Raw genomic sequence first — 22,636 nt, 5'->3', positions numbered from 1 at the left:
CGTCATTTTAGACTAGGAAATGTCCACATGTGTAGGCCATCATGACCGTCATTTTAGACTAAGAAATGTCTACATGTGTAGGCCATCATGACCGTCATTTTAGACTAGGAAATGTCGACATTAAGCCGTCATTTTAGACTAGGAAATGTCCACATGTGTAGGCCATCATAGCCGTCATTTTAGACCAAGAAATGTCTATATGTGTAGGCCATCATGGCCGTCATTTTAGACTAGGAAATGTCGACATTAAGCCGTCATTTTAGACTAGGAAATGTCCACATGTGTAGGCCATCATAGCCGTCATTTTAGACCAAGAAATGTCTACATATGTAGGCCATCATGACCTTACTTGTATATGTACCAGCACATAGACGGAGAAGAAAATAATAACACCAAAAATCGTGTGTTTGTCCCTTTTTTCATATGGTATCGGAGCAGGTTCAAGAACACACCACATAAACAAAACCAGCAACAAACCATCCTCTTCCATCACTACCAACAGCACCAATGGCCAAGAACAACGACGGCACTCCAGAAAAATCTGAGATGACCAAAGTTCAATCACACAAGTATGACGACCCAAGCAATCCTCTCTATCTTCATCACTCGGATCAACCTTGTCTTGTCCTAGTGAATCAAACACTAAATCAAGACAACTACTCTCTTTGGAGTCATGCGATGCTCATGGCTCTCATTGCAAAGAACAAGGATGGTTTCATTGATGGGACTGTGACTAAACCACCTGCAGAGTCCGTAGTGGAGATGAAACAATGGATTCGATGCAACCTTCTTGTCAAAGGATGGATCCTCAACACAATATCACCTGACATTGGACAAAGCGTCATGTATAATGAAGACGCGCACGATCTTTGGAATGAGTTGAAGGATCGACTTGGCCTTTCCAACAGTGTATACTTATTTCAAATTGAACAACAAATTCATGATTGCCTACAAGGTAACATGACCATTGGTGAGTACTATACTAAATTGAAAAGTTTATGGGATAAGCGAGATGCTCTATGTCCTATGCCATCTTGCAGTGGAGATATCGCCAAGACGCTGCTGTAGTACCAACAAACACAACGTTCCATCAAGTTCCTCATGGGACTCAATGAGGTCTACGCAGCCGCACGTGGACAGATTTTACTCATGGAACCTTTACCTCCAGTCAACAAAGTGTTTTCCCTCATTAACCAGGATGAAAAACAGCGAGTCGTATCATCCCAAGTCTTGGGAAAGACACCGGAAGCAGCAGCCTTTGCTGCCAGGAATAGTTTCAGTTCGGCTGAAAAGAGATTCTCGAAGCAAAACAACAATGTGCGTTGCCACCGCTGCAATCTCATGGGGCACACTGCTGAAGACTGTCGTGCACACCTCAAGTGTGAATACTGTGGTCACAAAGGACACACTGTTGATATTTGTCGAAAGTTGAAGCGAGCCAATAATCACGGTGATAGGAACAACCAATCCAATGTCAATTCCAATTTCCGCTCAAAGGCACATCATGTTGATTCCCAATCAGAAAGAACTGATACACCATCCACTCCTTACAATCTCACGGCAGAACAATATCATGATCTCATTGCCCTCATAAATCAAAACAAAATTGGAAACATGGCAAGTCAAGTGAGTGCAGCCACCACCATGAGCAACATGTCAGGTAACAAAGTTTGTGCAAACAATTTTATTCCAGATACCCAATGGATTTTTGACACAGGGGCCACCGATCACATGGTATGTTCACCGACCTTTCTGACCACCAAGACACCAGTCCTTAACCAACATGTACATCTACCCAACCATGCACTTGCTCTTGTAACACACATCGGGACCATCCGCCTTTCAGATACATTCGTTCTCTATAATGTACTCTGTGTTCCTTCATTCAAACTGAATTTAATTTCCGTAGTCAAACTTGCTAAGACCTCCTTATGTTGTGCAACGTTTTCTGATACATCTTGTTTTGTTCAGGACCAACGATCGGGGAAGATGATTGGGATGGGAATTGAGCGCAAAGGGCTTTACTATTTGGACGTTTCGAAGATATCTGGGTGTCACTCTGTCTCCACAGCAGCCTCAACTTCCTCCAATCTCTGGCATCAACGTTTAGGTCATTTGTCCAATAAAAGCCTACATGCTATTTCCTTGTCTACCAAGAATATTGATTTTTGCTCTATTGATGATTGTGTTATTTGTCCCCTTGCCAAACAAACTCGTAAACCTTTTCATTTAAGTTCTATTACTACAAAAATACCATTCGAGTTAATCCATGTTGATATTTGGGGGGGCTATCACATTCCAACATTCAATGGAGACAAATATTTCCTTACCATTGTTGATGATTTTTCTCGCTGCACATGGGTTTACCTTTTGCATGCCAAATCAGATGCACGGAAATTCCTTGTTTCATTCATCAATTTTGTTGAAACACAATTCTCATCTTGCATCAAAATTATCCGTAGTGACAATGGCCCAAAATTTTCAATGCAAGACTTTTTTTCTAACAAGGGAATTTTACATCAAACCAGTTGCGTTTCCACTCCACAACAAAATGGAGTCGCCGAGCGCAAGCATCGCCACCTTCTAAATGTTGCCCGTGCACTCTTGTTTCAAGCCCAACTTCCCAAAACATTTTGGGGAGATTCCATTCTTACAGCTGCTTACCTTATCAATCGGACACCCACTGCTGTCCTTCAAGGTAAAACGCAATATGAAATTCTCTTCAAGAAACCACCCTCCTATATGCATCTGCGCGTATTCGGTTGCCTATGCTTTGCCTCCACACATCACCATCGCCCTACTAAATTTGATGTTCGTTCCATCCGTTGCATATTTCTTGGATATCCATATGGGACAAAGGGGTACCGAGTCTATAACTTAGAAACTGGAAAGTTTTTTATCTCTCGGGATGTCATATTCTATGAACAAATATTCCCTCATTCCACTTCCGCTGCCATTCCTCCCACTATTTCACCTTTATTTCTTTCTTCATCCGATACTTACCAAGAACCCCATCCTTCTCATGCAAACATCCAACCACCGACACTTCCTATTCATGAGCAACAACTACATTCCTCTCCTACACCTGAACCTATTCCACCCAACACCACCACATCAGAATCTACTTCCCTACAGTCTCTGCCTTCCACTCGATCACAACGCCCAACTCGTGTACCCAGCTATCTCCAAGACTACCATGTAGAAGCTTCATTGCCCGCTCGATCTCCACCAACATCAACCTCTTCATTGGTTGGACATGCAGGTATTTATCACTCCCTTTCTCATGTTGTTTCCTATAATCAGTTGTCTCCCTTGTACAGAGTTTTTGCTACTTCCATCTCTGCCATCAAAACACCAAACACCTTCTCCCAAGCAGTTCAGGATCCTTAATGGCGTCAAGCTATGGATCAAGAACTTCGGGCCCTTCAAGACAACAACACATGGTCTCTACAATCCCTTCCCCCACACAAGAAAGCCATTGGATGCAAATGGGTCTACAAGATCAAACTTAATCCTGATGGTACTGTTGAATGCTACAAAGCCCAATTGGTTGCCAAAGGGTACAATCAAGTTGTCGGCTTTGACTACCGTGAGACCTTTGCCCCAGTTGCCAAACTTGTTACAGTCCGCATTCTCCTCGTTGTGGCAGCCACCCAACACTGGCATCTTCGCCAACTTGATATCAACAACGCCTTTCTTCATGGTGATCTCGAGGAAGAAGTTTACATGTCTTTACCTCCGGGATTCGGACGAAAGGGGGAGACTCGAGTATGTAAATTACACAAATCTTTATACGGATTGAAGCAGGCCTCTCGTCAATGGTTTATTAAGTTGACTACTGCACTCAAATTGGCTGGTTTCTCTCAATCTAAATCAGATCACTCATTATTCATCCGAATCCGAGGTAGAAGCTTTACTGCTTTGCTTGTTTACGTTGATGACATAATCCTCACAGGAAGCAGCTTACAAGACATCCAAGAGACCACAACCGATCTCATGAGACAGTTCAAACTCAAGAATCTCGGTGCATTGAAGTATTTTCTAGGAATAGAAATTGCTCGCTCCAACAAAGGGATTGCAATTTCACAGCGTAAATATGCCCTTGAGTTACTGGAAGATGCATGTTACCTTGGTGCCAAGCCAGTTAATACTCCTATGGAACAGAATTTGTCACTTAGCAAGAATGAAGGAGAGTACATCAGTGATCCCACTTCCTATCGAAGACTAGTTGGAAGATTGATATACTTGACGATTACTCGACCGGATCTGGTATATGCTGTTCATATACTTAGTCAGTACATGGACAAACCACGTACTCCTCATCTGGAAGCAGCTCACCGAGTGTTACGTTACATCAAGCAGGCACCAGGACAAGGAATTCTATTTTCGGCAACCAGTCTCATGCAGATTAATGCTTATTGTGATTCAGATTGGGCAAGGTGTCGTGACACAAGGCGCTCAACTACGGGATATTGTGTCTTCCTTGGACATTCACTAATCTCTTGGAAAACCAAGAAACAACACACGGTTTCACGATCAAGCGCAGAAGCGGAATATCGCTCGATGGCATCAGCATGCTGTGAGATAACTTGGGTACGATACATTTTACATGACCTTGGTATTAAACATTCACAACCAGCTAGGCTGCATTGTGACAACCAGGCAGCCCTACACATTGCATCAAACCCAGTGTTCCACGAGCGAACCAAACACATAGAAATTGACTGCCACCTTGTGAGAGAGAAGATTCAAGCTGGATTGATCAAAACTTTCCATGTTCCAACTTTGAAACAGCCGGCAGATATTTTTACCAAATCAGTAGGGATTTCACAATTCTTGGCCTTGATTAACAAGTTGGAAATCATCAACATTTATTCCCACTTGAGGGGGAGTGTTAAAACAGATGTCAAGGATGTTAGAGCAGATATTCAGGATGTCAAGGAGAATAATCGGGACACACAAAGTTGATTAAGATATGTTTGTCATGACGTTGATTTGTCCACATTAAGCCGTCATTTTAGACTAGGAAATGTCCACATGTGTAGGCCATCATGGCCGTCATTTTAGACTAGGAAATGTCCACATTAAGCCGTCATTTTAGACTAGGAAATGTCCACATGTGTAGGCCATCATAGCCGTCATTTTAGACCAGGAAATGTCTACATGTGTAGGCCATCATGACCTTACTTGTATATGTACCAGCACATAGACGAAGAAGAAAATAATAACACCAAAAATCGTGTGTTTGTCCCTTTTTTTACAAATAATAATATAAATCAACTTGGTTTATATTATATATTATTATTCTTTATATATAATATATAGAACACGGGAAATTTCTTAGAAAGAAATTGGAAGGTGGTGACGCGTTATGTATGCATATATAATTCACATTTATATATACGTTCAAATTAAACAAAATTTGATTCGATACGAATGAAGTTTCTTGGAAAAGAGTTGGGAAGATAGCCTACACCCACTTCAAATATTAATTCAGTTATATATTGACTTAGACTTGAGGTTGAGAGGACTGTCGAGGGTGTCTAGTCTACAAAATGATAGGCAGGCAATCTGAGTAGTCATGATGATGCAGAGATATAATATCCAGTTGTTTCAGATCTAAATCTTCAAAGTCTAGAAATAATGGAGGTGCTTCAATTGATATCTTTAGATCAAGTCCACCCTCATGATCTCATCTTCTGTGAGAAGCAAGTCATACATCTAAACGGCCGTGAAGAAATCTTTTGCTGTGCGTGCTCGGAATCGCTATGGGATACTAGTTTCTACTATTGCAGTGAGTGTTATTTCTTTCTTCATACTACTTGTTCAGAGTTACCCCCTATGATAAAACACCCCTGGCACCATCAACACCCTCTAATTCTTCACCCGAATTCACCATACGGTCCTACTCGATCTATCTGTGATATGTGTGATCTACAAATTACCAACTTCCTTTACAACTGCTCCGATTGCCAATTTGACATTGATATTGATTGCGCTATGGTTGCTCGATGCTTCATTCAACCTGAACGTCACGAGCATCATTTCACTAAGTGGAGTAGGTCAGATCCATTTACATGCGATTTCTGTGGCACATATAGTGATTGGTCTGAATACTTTAGAGAACGAGATTGCTTTCCTAGGATTTGCACTAATTGTCATGTTGTAGTTCACAGTAAATGTATGTCACTGCCATTCACAGTCCATTTACCACAACATGATCACCCCCTCATCCACATTTATTTCATTCCTGGAAGTCAATCTGTTGCTTTAATTTGTGAAATTTGTCGTCGAGAAGTCAATAGAAAATTTGGATGTTATTCTTGTCAAAATTGTCCATGTTTTGTCCATGTCAACTGTGCAATGGACAATGTACAAAAAGTGGGACAAGAGTTCTTCTGGGGCGAAGGAATTGAGGGAGCAGAGGACCAATTACTTGAACAAGAGATTGAGCATTTTTGTCATCCTCATCATAAATTATTTCTGATACTACATCCTGATAATGATCGTGAGATTGAAACAAAATGCGATGGTTGCATGAATCTCATCTCTTTTCCCTTTTACAAGTGTCTAGAATGTGATTTTTCTCTCCACGTCAACTGTTCTAAATTACCAAAACAAATCAATCACCCACTTCACAAACAACACCCCCTAACCCTTATTCTAAGCAATAACAAATTCGCTTTTCGTTGTTTGGCTTGCCGGAAATGGTGTCATGGCTTCTGCTATTACTGTCGAACTTGTAGGACTCGGAGTTCCATAATTGATGTCCGATGTGCTTTAGTCAATCCTTTTGAATTCTACCATGATAGTCATAAGCACCTCCTCAGTGTATTTACTGAAGCCAATAACTATTCAAAATGTACTTCTTGCGGCAAGGAAGACGATTGCTACTTGCTCCGATGCAAAGAACAATGTCCCTTCGCATTGGACTATGGATGTGCCACACTACCACGTACAGTCAAATATGAGTACGATGATCATTATCTTGTCCTCTCATACCAAGGAGATGGTAATTCTAATCTCCATGATGATTCAAATGGGTATCCTTATTGTGATATTTGTCAAAAAGATAGAGATCCTGATCTTTGGTTTTACGGTTGTCCTAATTATTTAGAGTGTCCGAATTATATTCATCCCGATTGTGTTCATGGTGACTACCCGTACCTCAAGCTAGGAACCAGTATCAAGGATCCCTATTTGCACGAACACGAGCTCTTTTTCATCGTAAGGGACAAAGACTTCCTTCCATGCTTCCTGTGCAGCAAGAATGATCAAAAGATATCTGTTGAATGTTACCAGGAATACTGCAATCTTAGCGTTCATTTGGATTGCTACTATGAGGACGATGATGATTGCCACTATGATGATGATGGCGATCATGATGATGACGATCATGATGATGATTGTGCCTTCTTGGAAAACGGTTATTCTTAAGATCAGGTGGGAGTCCGTAAAATACTCGGGATGACCTCGTAAGGATCACCCCATGTATTGAGGAACTGGTGTCGATCTTCAAAGAATTGAGTCAGAAGCATGGGTGCCGATAGTCCTTCCGTGATCCATTGTGCAAATTCATGAGCTAAGTTTTCTTGTAAATTCGATATCATTTCTATTGAAATACTTGTGTACCAAACATAATTTCAATGCATGGACTAGAGATTTTTAATAAATATATTACTTCAAAAAAAATATCTACGTACATATGTTTTGATGCATTCATATTTCATAGTGTATCTTGACAGTTAATAAGCATCTGAAGAATACAAGTAAAACAGAACCATCATATATTTGGTTCCCCGTCTAGAAAAATCAATCCTTAGGAATTCAGTGGAGTTTGCCAAGTGTAGAGACAGGGAGCTAGGAGGATCAAAGCAGGGACCTTTTAACTCATTTGGACATTAATGAGGAAGACACTTTCCGCTACTAGTCATCGATAGAAAAGAAAACTTCATTTGCTTTGATGAAATGATGTGTTGTGTGATCCACCACCTACACAGAAAGAAAACCATGTCATGTCTGCAATTACATTATATCCCACAACTCCTGCGCATATTATGTTCATATGCACAAAAAAGGCCATGCCAAGCTATTTAGAAACATTGTTAGTACTCCTGCAACCTTGAGCATGGAAAGTTCCTTGTCCTCGAGGATAAGTAAATAGGCATAACTATAAAACTGAAGTTACTTCAAGCATTAAGAGAGCCAACCATACCCAGAAACTCAATTTAGGTATCTAGACAAACTTATTATACAGACATCTTCCTAGTTCAATCAAGTAGTTGAGTCAAACCATTTTCTAACAAATTTAATCCATTTGCAATGAGCTTAGAGGGCTCATTCTTCTTAGGATTTTGCCATTTTGGGATGGGGTTTCAGGGGTTTGATGATCTCTGCGGCTCTTCTGAACGGCATTTATTTACAAATCTGAAACACACTTCATCCATCCATTCAAGAGATACTGGAGCAAAGTGGAGATATAATCAAATGGAAATTGCTTTGATTGTAAGAACAAAGATAAATGTAGCAATTGCCCCAAGGAAAAAAAGAATCACATAATAGAAGATTAAGGATGCATGTGATGAAACCAAACATCTCTCTTACAGGACTGACTGAACAAGTCTATATTTCTTCAACATGAATGGTTTCTCCAATTTTTTTGTTTAATGTTAAGGACAGTACTGACAACTATTTACTGAACATATACACAAACTAAGCTTTTTTTAGCAGCCTCTCTATGCTTTGAGAACTAATTAGGATTATATTACATGTATAAACCCAACTATATGCACAGCTATGAGTTTGCATGAAACTACAAAGATTGCATGAATGCCTGAATCGTGTGCCATTTTTCGTATCTACGATAACAATCTGTGGTCAATCCCATGTAGATTGAATTAGTTGGAAACATGATAGAGAGTTAAAAGCAACAGAGTATTCCTTAAGCAAAGATGTTCTTCCTAATTCGAGCTTATTGAATGCACGATATAGGAAGAGGGAGGTACTTACATTGGTATTACTCAATTCTAAATTGTAGAAGTCCATTGTTTCTGCCTTAAACAAAGGCCCTGCATGCCATGTCCCAAGATTAAGCTTAATGAACTTGGGACCAGAAATCCTAAAAACACGCACATCATCAACGGCAGGAGGCACATAGAAATGGCCAGATTTTGACTGCACAATCTCCCCACAAGGGCCATTTTGAACTTCCTTAGGATCCATGATGGACGGCCTAGCGACTCCAAGATACCAATCATGACCACCAATAGATCCAAGGCACTGGGTCACACTTGCATGATGCGTGATGGAAGAGAACTTAAGCGGCTGATCTTGAATGCTCATGATGTAAAACCTGTTTGTACATATGAACTAACCATCATAAGCTCCTCATAACAATTCAAATCAAAGAATGGAGCATTTAAAAAGAATCACCATACTTCCCTGAATACACAACCAACACATTCAAGGACACAAACTAGAGTTAAGGATCAGTAAATATCCTTCTTTATTCTATGAAGCTCAACCCACATAAATTTTCTTTTAATAAATGTACTGCAATAGAGGAAGATTTTTTTTCCCTGAACTGGAGATTTGGCTGAAAGATTTTACCATATTAGAACATGGAAAGGGAAAAAAAATTTGCAATGCAGACAGGCTTTGTTTACTGCGATACAAATAGATTTCCCTTACAGAGACACCAGGATTTATACTCAGTTAAACAATCAAGAATAAAACAAGAATGTGGTGTAGAATTGCTTACGGTAATATGAAACAGGAAAAATTCCTCAGCATCCATTTCCCAGGAAAGTGAACAGCAATATTTTGTTTCATTCAAAGAATTCTTCACATATATCTTATACATTGAGCTTAAATGAGATTCACCAACAAGCAAACATAAGCTAAATGAGAAAGAAATTTATGCAAAATCAGAAAGTTCTCTGCTTTCGATGGACCTGGGGATTCCTCTGCTAAGGTCTAATTGGGCATCTTGAGGACCGAATTCCTCACCGTCCGGCGACGCCTCGATCACCTGACCATAATCTTCAAAGCTTTCCGGAGTTGCCTCTATTGCTCTGAGCTTCACCGCCTTCGACTCCATTTCTTCCCTTTAGGAAGACCCAAAGAGAGAATCTCCGTACCGAGTGCTTGGATACTGACGTACAAAGGTAACAAAATTACAAAACTAAGCGAAGCCTTATCTCAACGGCGCCGTTTTACCCTATTTTTCCAATTTTGCTTCTTTTAAGTTGTCCGGGTCAAAGAATTAGGATGTCTTCTCTTACACCGTCTCCAAAATATGTAGTCCCAAAAAATGTGTCATTTACGTGAGAAAAATTGAACATTTTTTCTTTTTTGAAAGGAAAACTATATATTATTGAGAACCAACAGACAAAGAGTCTGTCATTACAGGTTCTTTGAGCCACTGAGGTTCAGAAGGTGACCTCCAAACACAAGAGGTAGTACGCTACTTTATTAATAGAACGAGGACAATGCATAAATGTGAGGTTTGCAACAGTTTCACCTGCTACTTGAATATCATGTACTAGGTTGCCAATTTCATTCCGACCTAGCTCTCTCGAAAGGATCATATCCACAGCCCCAAGTGAGTCGCATTGGATTGTCATAGACTCACAACTCTATCATGTTGGCAACCAGCCACCAGTTGTAATCTTTCACGGACTCACTTGAATTATATATCACTCAGTTGAATTATGTCAGTCCAATGTAGTATTATAAATCTTGACATCATGCTTATGAGCCTCACTCCCTTCTCTCCTCCTCTCCATCCTTTCCTCCCCGTCTCTTGTTCAATGGCCAACGATCCTCCTCACCTTCTTCAAATGGGTGAATGCCACCCTACCTATATTTCACATAGTCCTACACTATGCAATACATATGTTGATTATTAGAAGTCAAGTGACATAAACTTAGTTAAGTATATATTAACTTTGTCATGTTTGAAATTCCATTCCTCACAATTCCGCAATCATAAGTTTGGAGCCCTAAATTGTTAAATGCATTGGCTATGTTGCTTATTGTTGATGCAGTTTTCGATGGCCCGTGGGCGTTAATCGACACCAACAATGGAGGAAGTCTCCGTGGCTCTGCACCCAACTTATCCCAAGGGAGTGAGGCAGAACTCAAACTCCTTACCTCATTAAGAGAGGCGAGAGCCACTAAAACTGCATCAACACTTATGTACTCTATTGTCATCCCTACTTTGAACCAACTTTGATAAATGATAGCTCTTTTATTTTGACTTTGTGAATTGTAGTTTCATGATATGATTCTCTCCTTTATATGAATCAAGATTTTGATCAAACCCTTTTTGTCCTTCACCAGACAAAGAACAAACAAACAAGGACCAGACACCAAACTCTTGCTTTGTTCTATGTTATTTACTGATAAAAGTCAGCACTTTGTACTCCTATTTTCAAAATCTTTGTCTCTAATATAGGCTACCGTCATGAACTACCTTATTTTTTTAACATATATTTCATTTCATTAGGTTGGCTTTTTTTACCTACAATGCACAGTGACATCCTTTTTAATTATCAAAAAAGAGCAAATCATGACCAATTTCTTGCTTATGAAGTGCCATTGTTACCCTAACAGCTCGTAGTTTCAACGGTCTTTCTGTTCACACTAGATTGAAATTGAAGTACCCCTTATTTTCTTTTTCTTTTTTTTGAAGGTCCTTTTATTTATATTTTTTTTAAATACAGGTATATCCATTAGCTAGACATATATCTTTCAAACATAAAATCTTTATTGGGTGGCAATATTTTGACTCTCTTTTCTTTTTTAATCGGTAATATGCAACCAGACACCTCGGTTTGATTGGTCTCGCGTGCATTATTTTATAATTTTGATATCTTCAATTGAAGTACTAGGGTTCTTTAAATCGCACTAATCATTTGAGTGATAGTCTAGTTAGTGAATCTCTGTAGGATGAAATCGTATAGATTCAAGAGATCCTGAGTTTGATTTCCATTGGGAGTAATACCCTTGTGACCACTTGCGTGGCTTTGGCCAACTTACGTACTATGTCGTCATTTTGCAAACTTCTATGAACACCAGCTTAATGGTTGAGTTTAAACTCATATCGAATATCCAAAGAGTTAACTTATATGATATCATTCTCGATTACTAAAAAAACATTTTCTAAATCGCACTAGGTTTTGTTTTTAGTTCCTAAAGGCTCCATATATAACAAAGGAAAATTGTGGTGTGAAACCCATTAGAGATATTGGACACTAAACGGGATTTCAATCTCAAAAGTAGTATGTATTGGTGGTAGGAGAAGTGGCATCCAACCTTAAGTTGAGTGACATATTGCACAGCACCAAACATCCCCCATTTTCTGACAACAAGACTTGGAAAAACAACGGCCTCAACACCTTCACATCTAAAGAAAATTTTATAAATTTTTTGTAAAATGAATTATTAGAAAAATATTGTATTTATGACGTTAGGCAGCATGTCATGTTTGTCCATTTTTCTTCCCTCAAAAAGGTCATTAATTTGAGATAGAGTGAGAATGTCTTCCGAGGACAAGTCCAAACTAGCAACCACGCGTGGACCTTATAATATATAAACTAATTAATGGAGGACAGTTTGCAGTTAAATCTGGAAACATAAACTAAAGGTGAACTACTTTTCTATTACAATTAAATTAAGTTATTGAGAGTGACATTTTTGTGTGTGTGATATTTTATAAAGGCATCAAGTTTGAGCATCTCCATCGCCTTCCCTTATAATAAAAAAAAATAAGTTCACAATGCCATGTACGTAATTATAACTATTCCAGCAAATCTACAAAATTATGTATTGTTATACATTTCTAGAACGCCTATCATAAAGGAACAAATATTCAATTTTGACAAAAAGTTATTGCCAACATCTTTCCGATATGAATCTAGCTGATTCAGAAAGGAATAATTTGTATTAGTAACTCAATTTCAATTCAAACATGAGTTTGATTATATGTTCTAAGAAATATTTACCAATTGAAAAGAGGACAAAAGCCGTACTAATTAATTAGTTGTGCAATCTTGTTATAACTTTTTTCTGTTTACGATTCTAATTAGCTCATCTTTTTTTTTCCACTCTCAAGTCATGCACATTGTAAGCATGATATTGATTATTGAAATATGGATAGAAGGGGTTGGTGATGTGTTGAATCTTTAATCTTTGAAATTCTCCTAGTCATTAATGTATGACCAATAAAAGAAACCCAAAAAAATTCAAATTAAAGAAAAAAGCATTTTTGTATTGGATTAGAACCTTCTATTTATTTGTTTATATAATTAATTATAATAAAAATGAATATCATATATGCTCCCGACACACAAGTATTTTGTCTAATTTACACACGACTTTTGTTATAACCACAGTGTGTATACTTTTCAAAGGTTCAATTTAAGTTTTCTGTATTTTTGTATTTTGTTTCTTTTTGACGTAATACCAAAAAAAAACCAAAAGAGTTCATGTAATATATTGGGAAAATTTATTACATGAATCATTATCCAAAGTTCGATTCCAATAAAAAACATATTTTTTAGTGATATTTCAATACAAAAAAAATTGTGAAAATTTACGTAAGACAGAGTTTGGTTTCATAACGAAAAAGTTGACAGATAAATCACCCTAACCATGACCCTAAAAAACCGTACATGAGATTGTCACCTCCTATGACTACTCCGTCAATTTCTCTCAACTTAATAGTTAATAGGATTAAGTTCCACACAATTTTCTTTCAACATTTGACTTTAAATTTTGAGGTTAATAATTGTTGGTGTACTTCACATCATGAACATACAAATGTATGTATGTATATGCATGTACAGCTTGTCATGATGTTCTATTACTAACAAGTTTCCAAAACCTAATGATCAAAAACTCGGATATCTTTACATATGTATATATAAACACATTGCATGCATGTCTACGTGCATGTATTTCCGCATATTCAGAAGTAAAAGTTGATTACGAAATCATCCATTTCTTCATACACCATGTGATCTCATTATGAAGAAATGTTTGTAGTCTGTGGACAAGACTCTAAGTGGATCATGTACAACGTTATTCAGGCTTTGTGTTCAAATTTGTAGCTATCTACACAAAAATGAAGCCATTAAGTCATTAGAAACAGTGAATGCATGCTGTAGAGATGGTCTACAAAACAAAAAACAAGTATGACTACCTCTCCAACACACAAAGGCAAACCATGTTAAATATTATGACTTTTAATTTTTCTTTATTTTTTTTGTTCAAGACTAAAAAACTCACATTGGATCGACATAATCCAACCAAGTGATTTATAAACAAATATCTACTCTTTCTCATACGATTGAGGTTTTTTCTAAGCTTAATACCATAGGCAACGGCTCAAAAGAACAAAGACGTGCGAGTTGAGGTAAAAAAAAGGATAGTATTATGTTTTAGTGTTTTGAGGTGGATTTTGTAACATTTTCTAGTAAGTTGAGGAAGAATTAATGCAAGTTTAAGCGTAGAAATATATGACACAAAAGCTATACAAGTCACAATATTGTGTGGGACTTTTTGTAAGATACTCTCATTTTCAATGCTCCCTCACGAGGCCTAGCTATCCTTACGCAACTAGTGCCCCACCAAACCACATGGAGCCCAAGACTCAGCTACCTAAGTTTAGTGTGTGTATATATATATATATGTATCCCCTGCTCTGCTTTTAAAGTAACAAAGGGCAGCTGATCCCCTGCATTCCTTCCTTTCCCCTTCAGTTTTTTTTTTTCTCTCAAAATGGAATACAATGGCAATAAAGCTACAATATCTCCTACGACTATTAATTCTTCTACATTCTCCCCATCTTCTTCTTCTTCTCCCCCCAGTTCACAAACCTCTGCCCCAAGCTTTCCTTCTCCGGCCTCTTCTCCTCCTGCTGTTGTTCTAAGTCCATGTGCAGCCTGCAAGATCCTTCGACGGAGATGTGTCGACAAATGTGTTTTGGCTCCCTATTTCCCTCCCACCGAGCCTTACAAGTTCACCATTGCTCATAGGGTATTTGGAGCTAGCAACATCATCAAGTTCTTACAGGTAATAATCTTGTTGGTCAATTGGGTACTCAATGGGTTTGAGTAGAGGAGACGGAATATTTTCCTAAAATAAATCCGTGAGGGGAGAGTAGGAGCCTACTCTGAGTGAATAATACCTTAATGCAAAAATACGCATCCACAATACTTAATTTAGACAATTTAGTTTTCTAATAGATTCAAAACAAAATTGCAGGATCTGCCAGAATCACAAAGAGCAGATGCAGTAAGCAGTATGGTGTACGAAGCCAGTGCGAGGATCCGAGACCCGGTTTACGGTTCTGCAGGATCAATCTTCCAGCTCCAGAAACAAATGAATGAGCTCCAAGAACAATTGGCCAAGGCACAAGCAGAGCTTGTCAACATGCAATCCCATCAAGCCAATTTACTTGCTCTAATCTGCATGGAAATGGCACAATCTGGAGAAGCTACTGTACTACAGCAGCATCAGCAGCAAGAACAGGATTACAGTATTGATCCAAACTGCTTTTATGAGGAAAACAGTTTGTTGGATTCATCTTGGAGTCCTCTTTGGTCATGATGAAGAACTAATCAGAGAATGTTTTAGTTAAAGAAAAAACTATATAAACTAATTATTTAGGTCAAAGCATTAGAGTTGATTAATTAATAAAGTGATTTTCATTTGGGTAGATGTGTGAATGGGTCATGGTGATTGGTGAAAACCTTTGAAAAAGGATTTGCCATGACATTGATGGCCATTCATCACTAGCTAATAATATATAGTTGAAATTGTAAGAAACGACAAGAATAATAAAAAGGAGAACCTTTATTAATGTTTTTTTTTTCCAATTTATATTTCTTCAATTAAAGCACTTTATAGGCATCTCACTTTTTACTCTTAAAAAATGTTCAACTTCATGAGTACTTCCCTTAGTTCCATGTAACATGGAGATTTAAGTCAGGTCGTTACGAATGTTTCAGCCCGTTACGCTGTGACATATATGTACTTTATTTACTCTAGCCCATCTATATAATATATATGATCTCTTCTTAATCAGAGATACTAGTGTCTCTATCCAGCTACGACAGTCATTTCATTGTAGCGTCTCGAGATAATCAAATTAATTGTCCAATATTGTGTAATTTGTCAAGCTAATGCATGAACCCAAATACAAAATTTTCAGAGTCAATTAGAGAAGTAGCACATGTCCTAGATGTGAGTGACAATGAAATTTGGAGACCAAATTAATTAAATAAACAGTGAACAAACAACCATCTATGTACGCTACATTGACAAGAGAAATTGAGAAAAATAATATATAATTGAAGTCTTATTAGGTCTTTAGACTTCAATCAAATCATACTAGTCCATTAACAGTCTTCCAAGGGCATGCTACAGTAGTGGAAATTACCTTATTTAGATATATATTATGATTGTGATCTTCAAATTTATGACTAATTAATCTCAAAAGGGCATGCCAATGTGGTTGTTGGGTTAAGTGTAGCTATGGATGTACAACAAATGAATGGTGAAAACGAATATACATACTAGAATCCCCTTGATTTTCTCATATGATCACGTAATCGATCCTAAATTCTCCTAAATAGTTGGTCAAAACTTAACCATATAGGGACTATTTCTTCCAGTTGAAGAATCAAAGTTGAATTCGACTCCACACATTGTCATCCTGTAACTTGCGAAGACATTCAAAGAGAGTAGAACTGTAGAACAATCCAAATATCTTGAATTTACATGAGCCAAAGGTATGTAATTTTTTGTCGTTAGAAGAAATAGCTAAAAGTTTATCACTAGGTATCCACTCTCCTTATCATTTGCTATCTATTTTGCACACTTCTCACATCACTTAATTCGGGTTTTTGGGACTCTATAATTTCTTAGAAATTAAATCTACCATTCACATTTATTAATGGAGAAAAAATCAGATAAGTTTTAAAAATAAAAAAGAAAAAGTATGTTTTGATTTGACACATATCCGAAACCATTAGATTAAAATTATATACTCTTCTATTTTAAATGAATTTTGGACCCAGTCCCCTAATTGGGTCTTGAGGCTACAACTCAAATTCATTGTTTGATAATGAAAGGATATTGTGGTATATATTATATAGTTCTGCATATATAATTTTCTACAGTGTGAACCCTTTGAAATTTGAACATTAAGATGCTTGTGAGATTTTTCAAAATATGTAGCAATCAAATAAAAATAAAAAGTTACGTGGAATATGACCGGCTTCAATATATTTTGCTAAAATTAATGAGCAATAGTACATTACCAAAGTCAAAGAAAGTAGTGAAATATCTTGATTTCAATTGACGGGCTATAGTAAGGTCAAGTCCTATGCCCATGCCAATTGGATTGAAGACTCAGAAATCAATCACTCCAGAAAAAAAAAAAGAAGAGAATATTAATTCACATTTTCTTTACTGATTGTCATGCACTCATGCTTCTGCTTCCGTGCCACAAGCATGCACAAAAATAAATAAAATTCTATTGTTAGAATATATAGATTGGTGTCCTGTATCAATTAATTAATTTAATTAGTTAAAAAAAAAAGAGTTAAATCTAAGAATCAAATGCTACGATTACACACATTTACAATCATTTTTGCTACTTACGATGATTTTCGGTAAAATGATAGACATCTTAATATTTGCTATCCTAATGATCTCAACTGTTGACTTGGATGCATAATTAATTTCATACTTTGATCGTTTGATTACATCTCATTGAAGAACATACAGTATAGAAAGTCATAAACTATTTCTAGCCCATTAAGGGCCCAGTCCGCGAGGCCTGGAAAGTGGAAACCACATTTTTAATTTGGGCTGAAGTAGAAGAGGCCCAATAATATGGGCCCAATCGTCTGGCCCAGGTAACCAACCAGTGGACACGATCAGCAACAAATACCACACCAGCATCGGCAGCAAGAAGAGAAGAGGAAAAGGCCGCAGCAGCCGAGACCGCAAGGCAAAGCGAGAGAAAATGAGCGGAGCAGGAAAGAAAGTGACCGATGTGGCATTCAAAGCATCGAAGAGTATTGACTGGGAAGGGATGTCGAAGCTTTTGGTCTCCGACGAGGCCCGCAAGGAGTTCGCCACTCTCCGCCGCGCCTTCGACGAGGTCAATAACGCTCTCCAGACCAAGTTCAGCCAGGTAATCTATTTCTCTATATGTAGCTCGATCTTTCCGGTGTTTGAATTTTGTATACTTTGATGTTTCTTTGCGATTTTGGTGCTATGAGTGCTGAGATCAGATCTTTATCGCTTTAAGATATTAGCAATCTAGCCCCCTTTATCTTAGATTTCACGGATCTGAGTAATCGTTTCCCTGGTTTTATGTGCATGATTAAATCATTCGGAGCTTTTTGTTCTTCTTTTTTCGGTATGGAATCGTGCTTTAGTGATACGAAAATTAGGTTATGCCTCTGAAATTGGAAGAGGAGACTGGTTATATTTTGATTTGTGGATAAAATAGGACTTTCTGTTCGATAATTTATGGTTTTAAATCATTAGAAGCATTATATCGATCAAGCTGGTTGTTCCTGTAATCCAATAGCGCTTCTAGGCTCTTGTTCATACTCTGTTTGTATTTTTGTGAAATAATAGGCAACTAAATGCGGTAACACACTGTTAACTCTTTATGTAAACTGAAGGAGCGCATTTGAAGTTTATTTCAACCAGATAGATAGGGTTGGAGTAAGGCTTGTTTGATAACATAGTTGCCCTTGAGGCTTGATATTTGATGTCTTCTTAAAGTGATTTATTTTAAAGTTTACTGTTAAATTTGCAGGAACCTGAACCAATTGACTGGGAGTCCTATCGGAAAGGAATTGGATCTCGCTTAGTGGATATGTACAAAGAGGCCCATGATAGTAGGTTTTCTAATCTACTTCTCAATGTGCAACTGTGCGGCTTGCTTACATAGATCTTTTATTTGTGACTTATTTCTCAATGCATTTTGTTTATTCTATGCTTAGAGTTATCTCAGGTGATCAATCATTTGTGATACAATGATTTGATTATCTTGCACATGCTTTATGATTATTTTGCAGAAAGTGTGCTGCTTTGAAAAGAAAAAATTAATACATGTATTATGTTATCATTTATTGGAGCTTCTTTCAAAAGAAAAAATTAATAATTATAATTACTGAACTTTTTCTGGTGTTGAATGATGTCTTACTATATGGCCCCTGATGTAGGAAGTGGCAGTTAGCTTCCATGATGCTGTAGTTTAGTGCTTCAAGTTTGCAAGATGCTTAGAGTTTTAGGGTTTCTATTGGCTAAATGATTAGGAAGCATAAAATTTTAATGGAACCTTAATTAGATTTATCATGAACATAACATGATAAATATGAGCTTTTGTGGCATGTGAACAGCATCTCTAAGACCAGTAAGGTGGTAATTCACAGAAATCGCAGAACTTCGTACGATACTTTACCTCCACTGTGGTGGTTCTTTGGCATCCTATGCCTTAGGGTTGATTGTATGACAAAGTCCTATAGCATGCTAGATCTGAAAATGGTCTCAAAGTTGCATGCTCATTCATCATATGTTGTAGCTTACATTACAATTACATGTTTGTGAGACTTTGTAATACAGATACCCAATTACATGCTCTCATAGTAAGCTAAACAGTTCCTTGCACTAGACTACTGCAAGGGAAGCAGGTTAGGAAAGGGCAGAATGTAAGCAGTCATACCCTGCAATTAAGATTTTCTAGGATTTGCAGTTTTGCACTCATTGCTTCTAGGCTGCGGTGAAGCAACCTCACCACTAGGCCAAGATTTAGCTATTTGTTCTCATACTAAGAGATTATAATTTTGACTAGGATCAGCCTGGCAAAATAAAGACTGATAAAAAAAGTAGAACATAAGACTTGTGGAACTGAATTCCAATGAATATGAAAGTTAGCAAAAATACAGTTACTTCTGTAAAGTGGAAACCAAAACCGAAGTTGATTATGCTTCTACGTAATTTCATCTGTCGTAAATTGCAATGTCGTGGCTAGGGTTAATCTATAATCTAATATTTGATTATTACTACAACACTTTTTGAATGGCAGGCCTTTGGCTGTTATCATGTTGATTTTCCTCTTTTCCTATTGAATCACTCTTTACTTGTACGCCTTTGAATCATACAATTGCTATTATGGAATCTTTATCGTTTGATATTAAATGGAAATTCTAAGATGCTGTTTGGGTAGCAGAAAAATGATTTAGTGGTTTCTTATGGATACCCAATTGAGCGAAATAGTGATATGTAGTTCTATAATAATTGCTGGCTGATCCACCTTAAATCATTTGCAGGCATTGAGATACCAAAGTATGTAGACACAGTTACTCCTCAATATAAGCCTAAATTTGATCAGTTAGTAAGTACAATTCTATTTTTCAGTTGCTATTCTTCTCTCTTATGCACACTCTTTTACAAATTTTCAGATTCTAAAAAGGCATGTTTTGATTGTGACTGTAGTTGGTGGAGTTGAAAGAAGCAGAGCAGAACTCCCTGAAGGAGTCTGAGCGTTTGGAGAAGGAAATTGCTGATGTTCAAGACTTGAAGGTTTGCAAACAAATATTTAATTGGTTCTCTTTTGATCTTGTCTGTCTTACAATTTTTCACGTCAATCTTATCTACCATAACAGAAAAGGCTTAGTACAATGACCGCAGACGAGTACTTTGAGAAGCATCCTGAGCTGAGGAAGAAATTTGATGATGAGATCCGGAATGACTACTGGGGTTATTGATATGTTTGCTCATTTTAGAATCAAAGAGTGAAGAGCTTGGCCAGCATATCTAAACTTATTCATGTTTTCCTTTTCTGACAATAATAACCACCAGACTGTTTCTTGTTGCGATGTTCTGGGATGATGAAGATAGCCCGTTAATGAACTCTCGCTTTTCTTTTCCAATTACTTTACCATGATTGATTTACAAGAAAATGTATTCCAGTTCATCTAGTTTTGTGGTGAAATTCACACCCAATAATGAGGTAAAGATTATTGGAAATGACGGTTAAAATGGATTTTGGTTGATATTGTATCATTAAGGTGTCCTTTGCATTTGATAAAACTTGGAACTAAACAATATAGGAAACTAGATTATTGAGCCTCTAATTAAGACGTCAGGACATTACGTTATTCCCTTCTACCGTAATTTCCTCCCTAGCTAACGTAGCCGGCTTGATGACGTCTCCTTGGTTCTCATCAGCATTCTCCAACAGATACCTTTTCTTCTTGTTTGAGTGGTTGCGTAATTGCCCGTAGGAAACTGTTGTACAATTCATAGTATGTGTAGAATTCATAATTCCATGAGGAAATCCTACTCCCAAAAGGAATAGATTTCCTTGGACCAAATAACTCTCCCATAAATACCCGCAGTAATACTCGTACTCTTGCGCAAAACACAAGTTCTCAATCTTCTCTTTTTGCTGATTCAACTCTCTCTCTCTCTCTCTCTCACTCACTCTAGATTTCTATACTCACTCTGCTTGTTAGTCTCGAACCGACTGAAACAATGTCGAGCTCCAAGAAGATCACTCTAGTGAGTTCTGATGGAGAGGTGTTTGAGGTGGAGGAGGCGGTGGTGATGGAGGCAGCGGCCATAAAGCGCATGATTGAAGACGATTGCGCTGATGGAAAAATCCCTCTGCCCAACGTGAAGAGCAAGACTCTGTCCAAGATACTTGAGTACTGCATGAAGCACGCGGAAGACAAGGATGCCGCTGGAAATCTCAAATCCTTCGACTCAGACTTCATGAAGGTAGACACGAACACTCTGTATGATCTACTTATGGCAGCAAACTATCTGGAGATCAAGAAGTTGCTTGGTTTGTGCTGCCAAACCGTAACAGACATGATCAAGGGGAAGACTCCTGAACAAATTCGTGAGACATTCAACATCAAGAACGACTTTTCTGCCGAGGAAGAAGACGAAATTAGGAATCAAAACAAATGGGCTTTTGAATGACAGGGAAAAATATTGTAATGCCTTTTAGTCTTTATTTTCAGTAGTTATGCAGTAACTTCTCTTTTTAACTGCCGTCTTAAGCTAAATTGGGCCGTTTAAAAGCCCATTAGACTATTGCTTAAACCAACTAAAATTTGTTCCTTTGAAACAATCTGCGTGTACTTAAACATCTAGCCTTTCAATCAATTAGAGTGGTAACATACTAACGTGAAAACCACATCTACTTAAAATAAGACTCCCATTTTACCTTTAAATCTGTATGACATGTGAAATAACTAATATAAACACACGTGTAAATCCCGACCCACTTAACATCACACTCTACGTTAATTAAAAATTAAATGGGGGTCAGAGTTCTCAAGCACTATTCTTATGGCTTCATACCTAAATGTCAATCAATTAAACAAAACTCTCCAAGTTCTTTGGCACCAAAATCAGTGGGAGCTGCTGCTTAAGCTTCCACAAAACCATCTTCTCTACCAACGGTTCAGTTGTTGGTCCTCACCAAATCAATAAAATTGAAAATGGCAGGTAGTTTTTCTTTTTTTAGCTGAATAAACAAGCTGTCTAGCCTATGTAAGAAGGAGCCCTAAAAAAAACTAAAGACGAAGGC

The 22,636-nt window shown here is 37.6% G+C and overlaps 5 protein-coding genes across 6 annotated transcripts; 4 read left to right on the top strand and 1 right to left on the bottom strand.

Moving 5' to 3' along the window:
* Positions 1-5,477: 5,477 nt before the first annotated feature.
* Positions 5,478-7,673, top strand: LOC119989403. The gene has a single exon (XM_038834904.1). The coding sequence runs from the start codon at positions 5,644-5,646 to the stop codon at positions 7,435-7,437; it is 1,794 nt and encodes a 597-aa protein (XP_038690832.1). The 5' UTR covers positions 5,478-5,643; the 3' UTR covers positions 7,438-7,673.
* LOC119989405 lies at positions 7,657-10,157 on the bottom strand. 2 transcript variants are annotated; one of them, XM_038834906.1, is made up of 3 exons: positions 9,954-10,157; positions 9,010-9,352; positions 7,657-7,992 (listed from the first exon to the last, which is right to left on the bottom strand). In XM_038834906.1, exons 1-3 carry the CDS (start codon positions 10,097-10,099, stop codon positions 7,927-7,929), a joined length of 555 nt encoding a protein of 184 aa, XP_038690834.1. In that variant the 5' UTR covers positions 10,100-10,157; the 3' UTR covers positions 7,657-7,926. The 2 variants fall into 2 exon arrangements, with proteins under 2 accessions (XP_038690834.1, XP_038690835.1); XM_038834907.1 differs by lacking the exon at positions 9,954-10,157 and adding an exon at positions 9,761-9,947.
* Positions 10,158-14,714: 4,557 nt separating this feature from the next.
* Positions 14,715-15,875, top strand: LOC119989404 (LOB domain-containing protein 1-like). The gene is made up of 2 exons (XM_038834905.1): positions 14,715-15,078; positions 15,271-15,875. Exons 1-2 carry the CDS (start codon positions 14,785-14,787, stop codon positions 15,613-15,615), a joined length of 639 nt encoding a protein of 212 aa, XP_038690833.1. The 5' UTR covers positions 14,715-14,784; the 3' UTR covers positions 15,616-15,875.
* Positions 15,876-17,982: 2,107 nt separating this feature from the next.
* LOC119989406 (ATP synthase subunit d, mitochondrial-like) lies at positions 17,983-20,948 on the top strand. Its single transcript, XM_038834908.1, has 5 exons — positions 17,983-18,211; positions 18,848-18,929; positions 20,364-20,428; positions 20,530-20,616; positions 20,700-20,948. The coding sequence occupies exons 1-5, from the start codon at positions 18,041-18,043 to the stop codon at positions 20,799-20,801; spliced, it is 507 nt and encodes a 168-aa protein (XP_038690836.1). The 5' UTR covers positions 17,983-18,040; the 3' UTR covers positions 20,802-20,948.
* A 220-nt stretch (positions 20,949-21,168) lies between these two features.
* LOC119989407 (SKP1-like protein 1B) lies at positions 21,169-22,229 on the top strand. Its single transcript, XM_038834909.1, has one exon. It carries the CDS (start codon positions 21,571-21,573, stop codon positions 22,021-22,023), a length of 453 nt encoding a protein of 150 aa, XP_038690837.1. The 5' UTR covers positions 21,169-21,570; the 3' UTR covers positions 22,024-22,229.
* Positions 22,230-22,636: the final 407 nt, after the last annotated feature.

The sequence above is a fragment of the Tripterygium wilfordii genome, chromosome 21, assembly GCF_013401445.1.
Source record: "Tripterygium wilfordii isolate XIE 37 chromosome 21, ASM1340144v1, whole genome shotgun sequence".
Lineage (NCBI taxonomy): Eukaryota > Viridiplantae > Streptophyta > Magnoliopsida > Celastrales > Celastraceae > Tripterygium > Tripterygium wilfordii.
This window is presented reverse-complemented; position numbering and strand designations above follow the sequence as displayed.

Excerpts from the sequence above, each read along its gene's own strand:
- LOC119989404 (XM_038834905.1), top strand. The coding sequence starts at position 14,785 with ATGGAATACAATGGCAATAAAGCTACAATATCTCCTACGACTATTAAT. Across the intron at positions 15,079-15,270 it reads ACATCATCAAGTTCTTACAG|GATCTGCCAGAATCACAAAG; the intron begins GTAATAATCTTG and ends ACAAAATTGCAG.
- LOC119989407 (XM_038834909.1), top strand. The coding sequence starts at position 21,571 with ATGTCGAGCTCCAAGAAGATCACTCTAGTGAGTTCTGATGGAGAGGTG.
- LOC119989403 (XM_038834904.1), top strand. The coding sequence starts at position 5,644 with ATGGAGGTGCTTCAATTGATATCTTTAGATCAAGTCCACCCTCATGAT.
- LOC119989405 (XM_038834906.1), bottom strand. The coding sequence starts at position 10,099 with ATGGAGTCGAAGGCGGTGAAGCTCAGAGCAATAGAGGCAACTCCGGAA. Across the intron at positions 9,353-9,953 it reads CTTAGCAGAGGAATCCCCAG|GTTTTACATCATGAGCATTC; the intron begins GTCCATCGAAAG and ends ATGTACAAACAG. Across the intron at positions 7,993-9,009 it reads TAGAATTGAGTAATACCAAT|GTGGTGGATCACACAACACA; the intron begins GTAAGTACCTCC and ends CTTTCTGTGTAG.
- LOC119989406 (XM_038834908.1), top strand. The coding sequence starts at position 18,041 with ATGAGCGGAGCAGGAAAGAAAGTGACCGATGTGGCATTCAAAGCATCG. Across the intron at positions 20,429-20,529 it reads AGCCTAAATTTGATCAGTTA|TTGGTGGAGTTGAAAGAAGC; the intron begins GTAAGTACAATT and ends TTGTGACTGTAG. Across the intron at positions 20,617-20,699 it reads CTGATGTTCAAGACTTGAAG|AAAAGGCTTAGTACAATGAC; the intron begins GTTTGCAAACAA and ends CTACCATAACAG.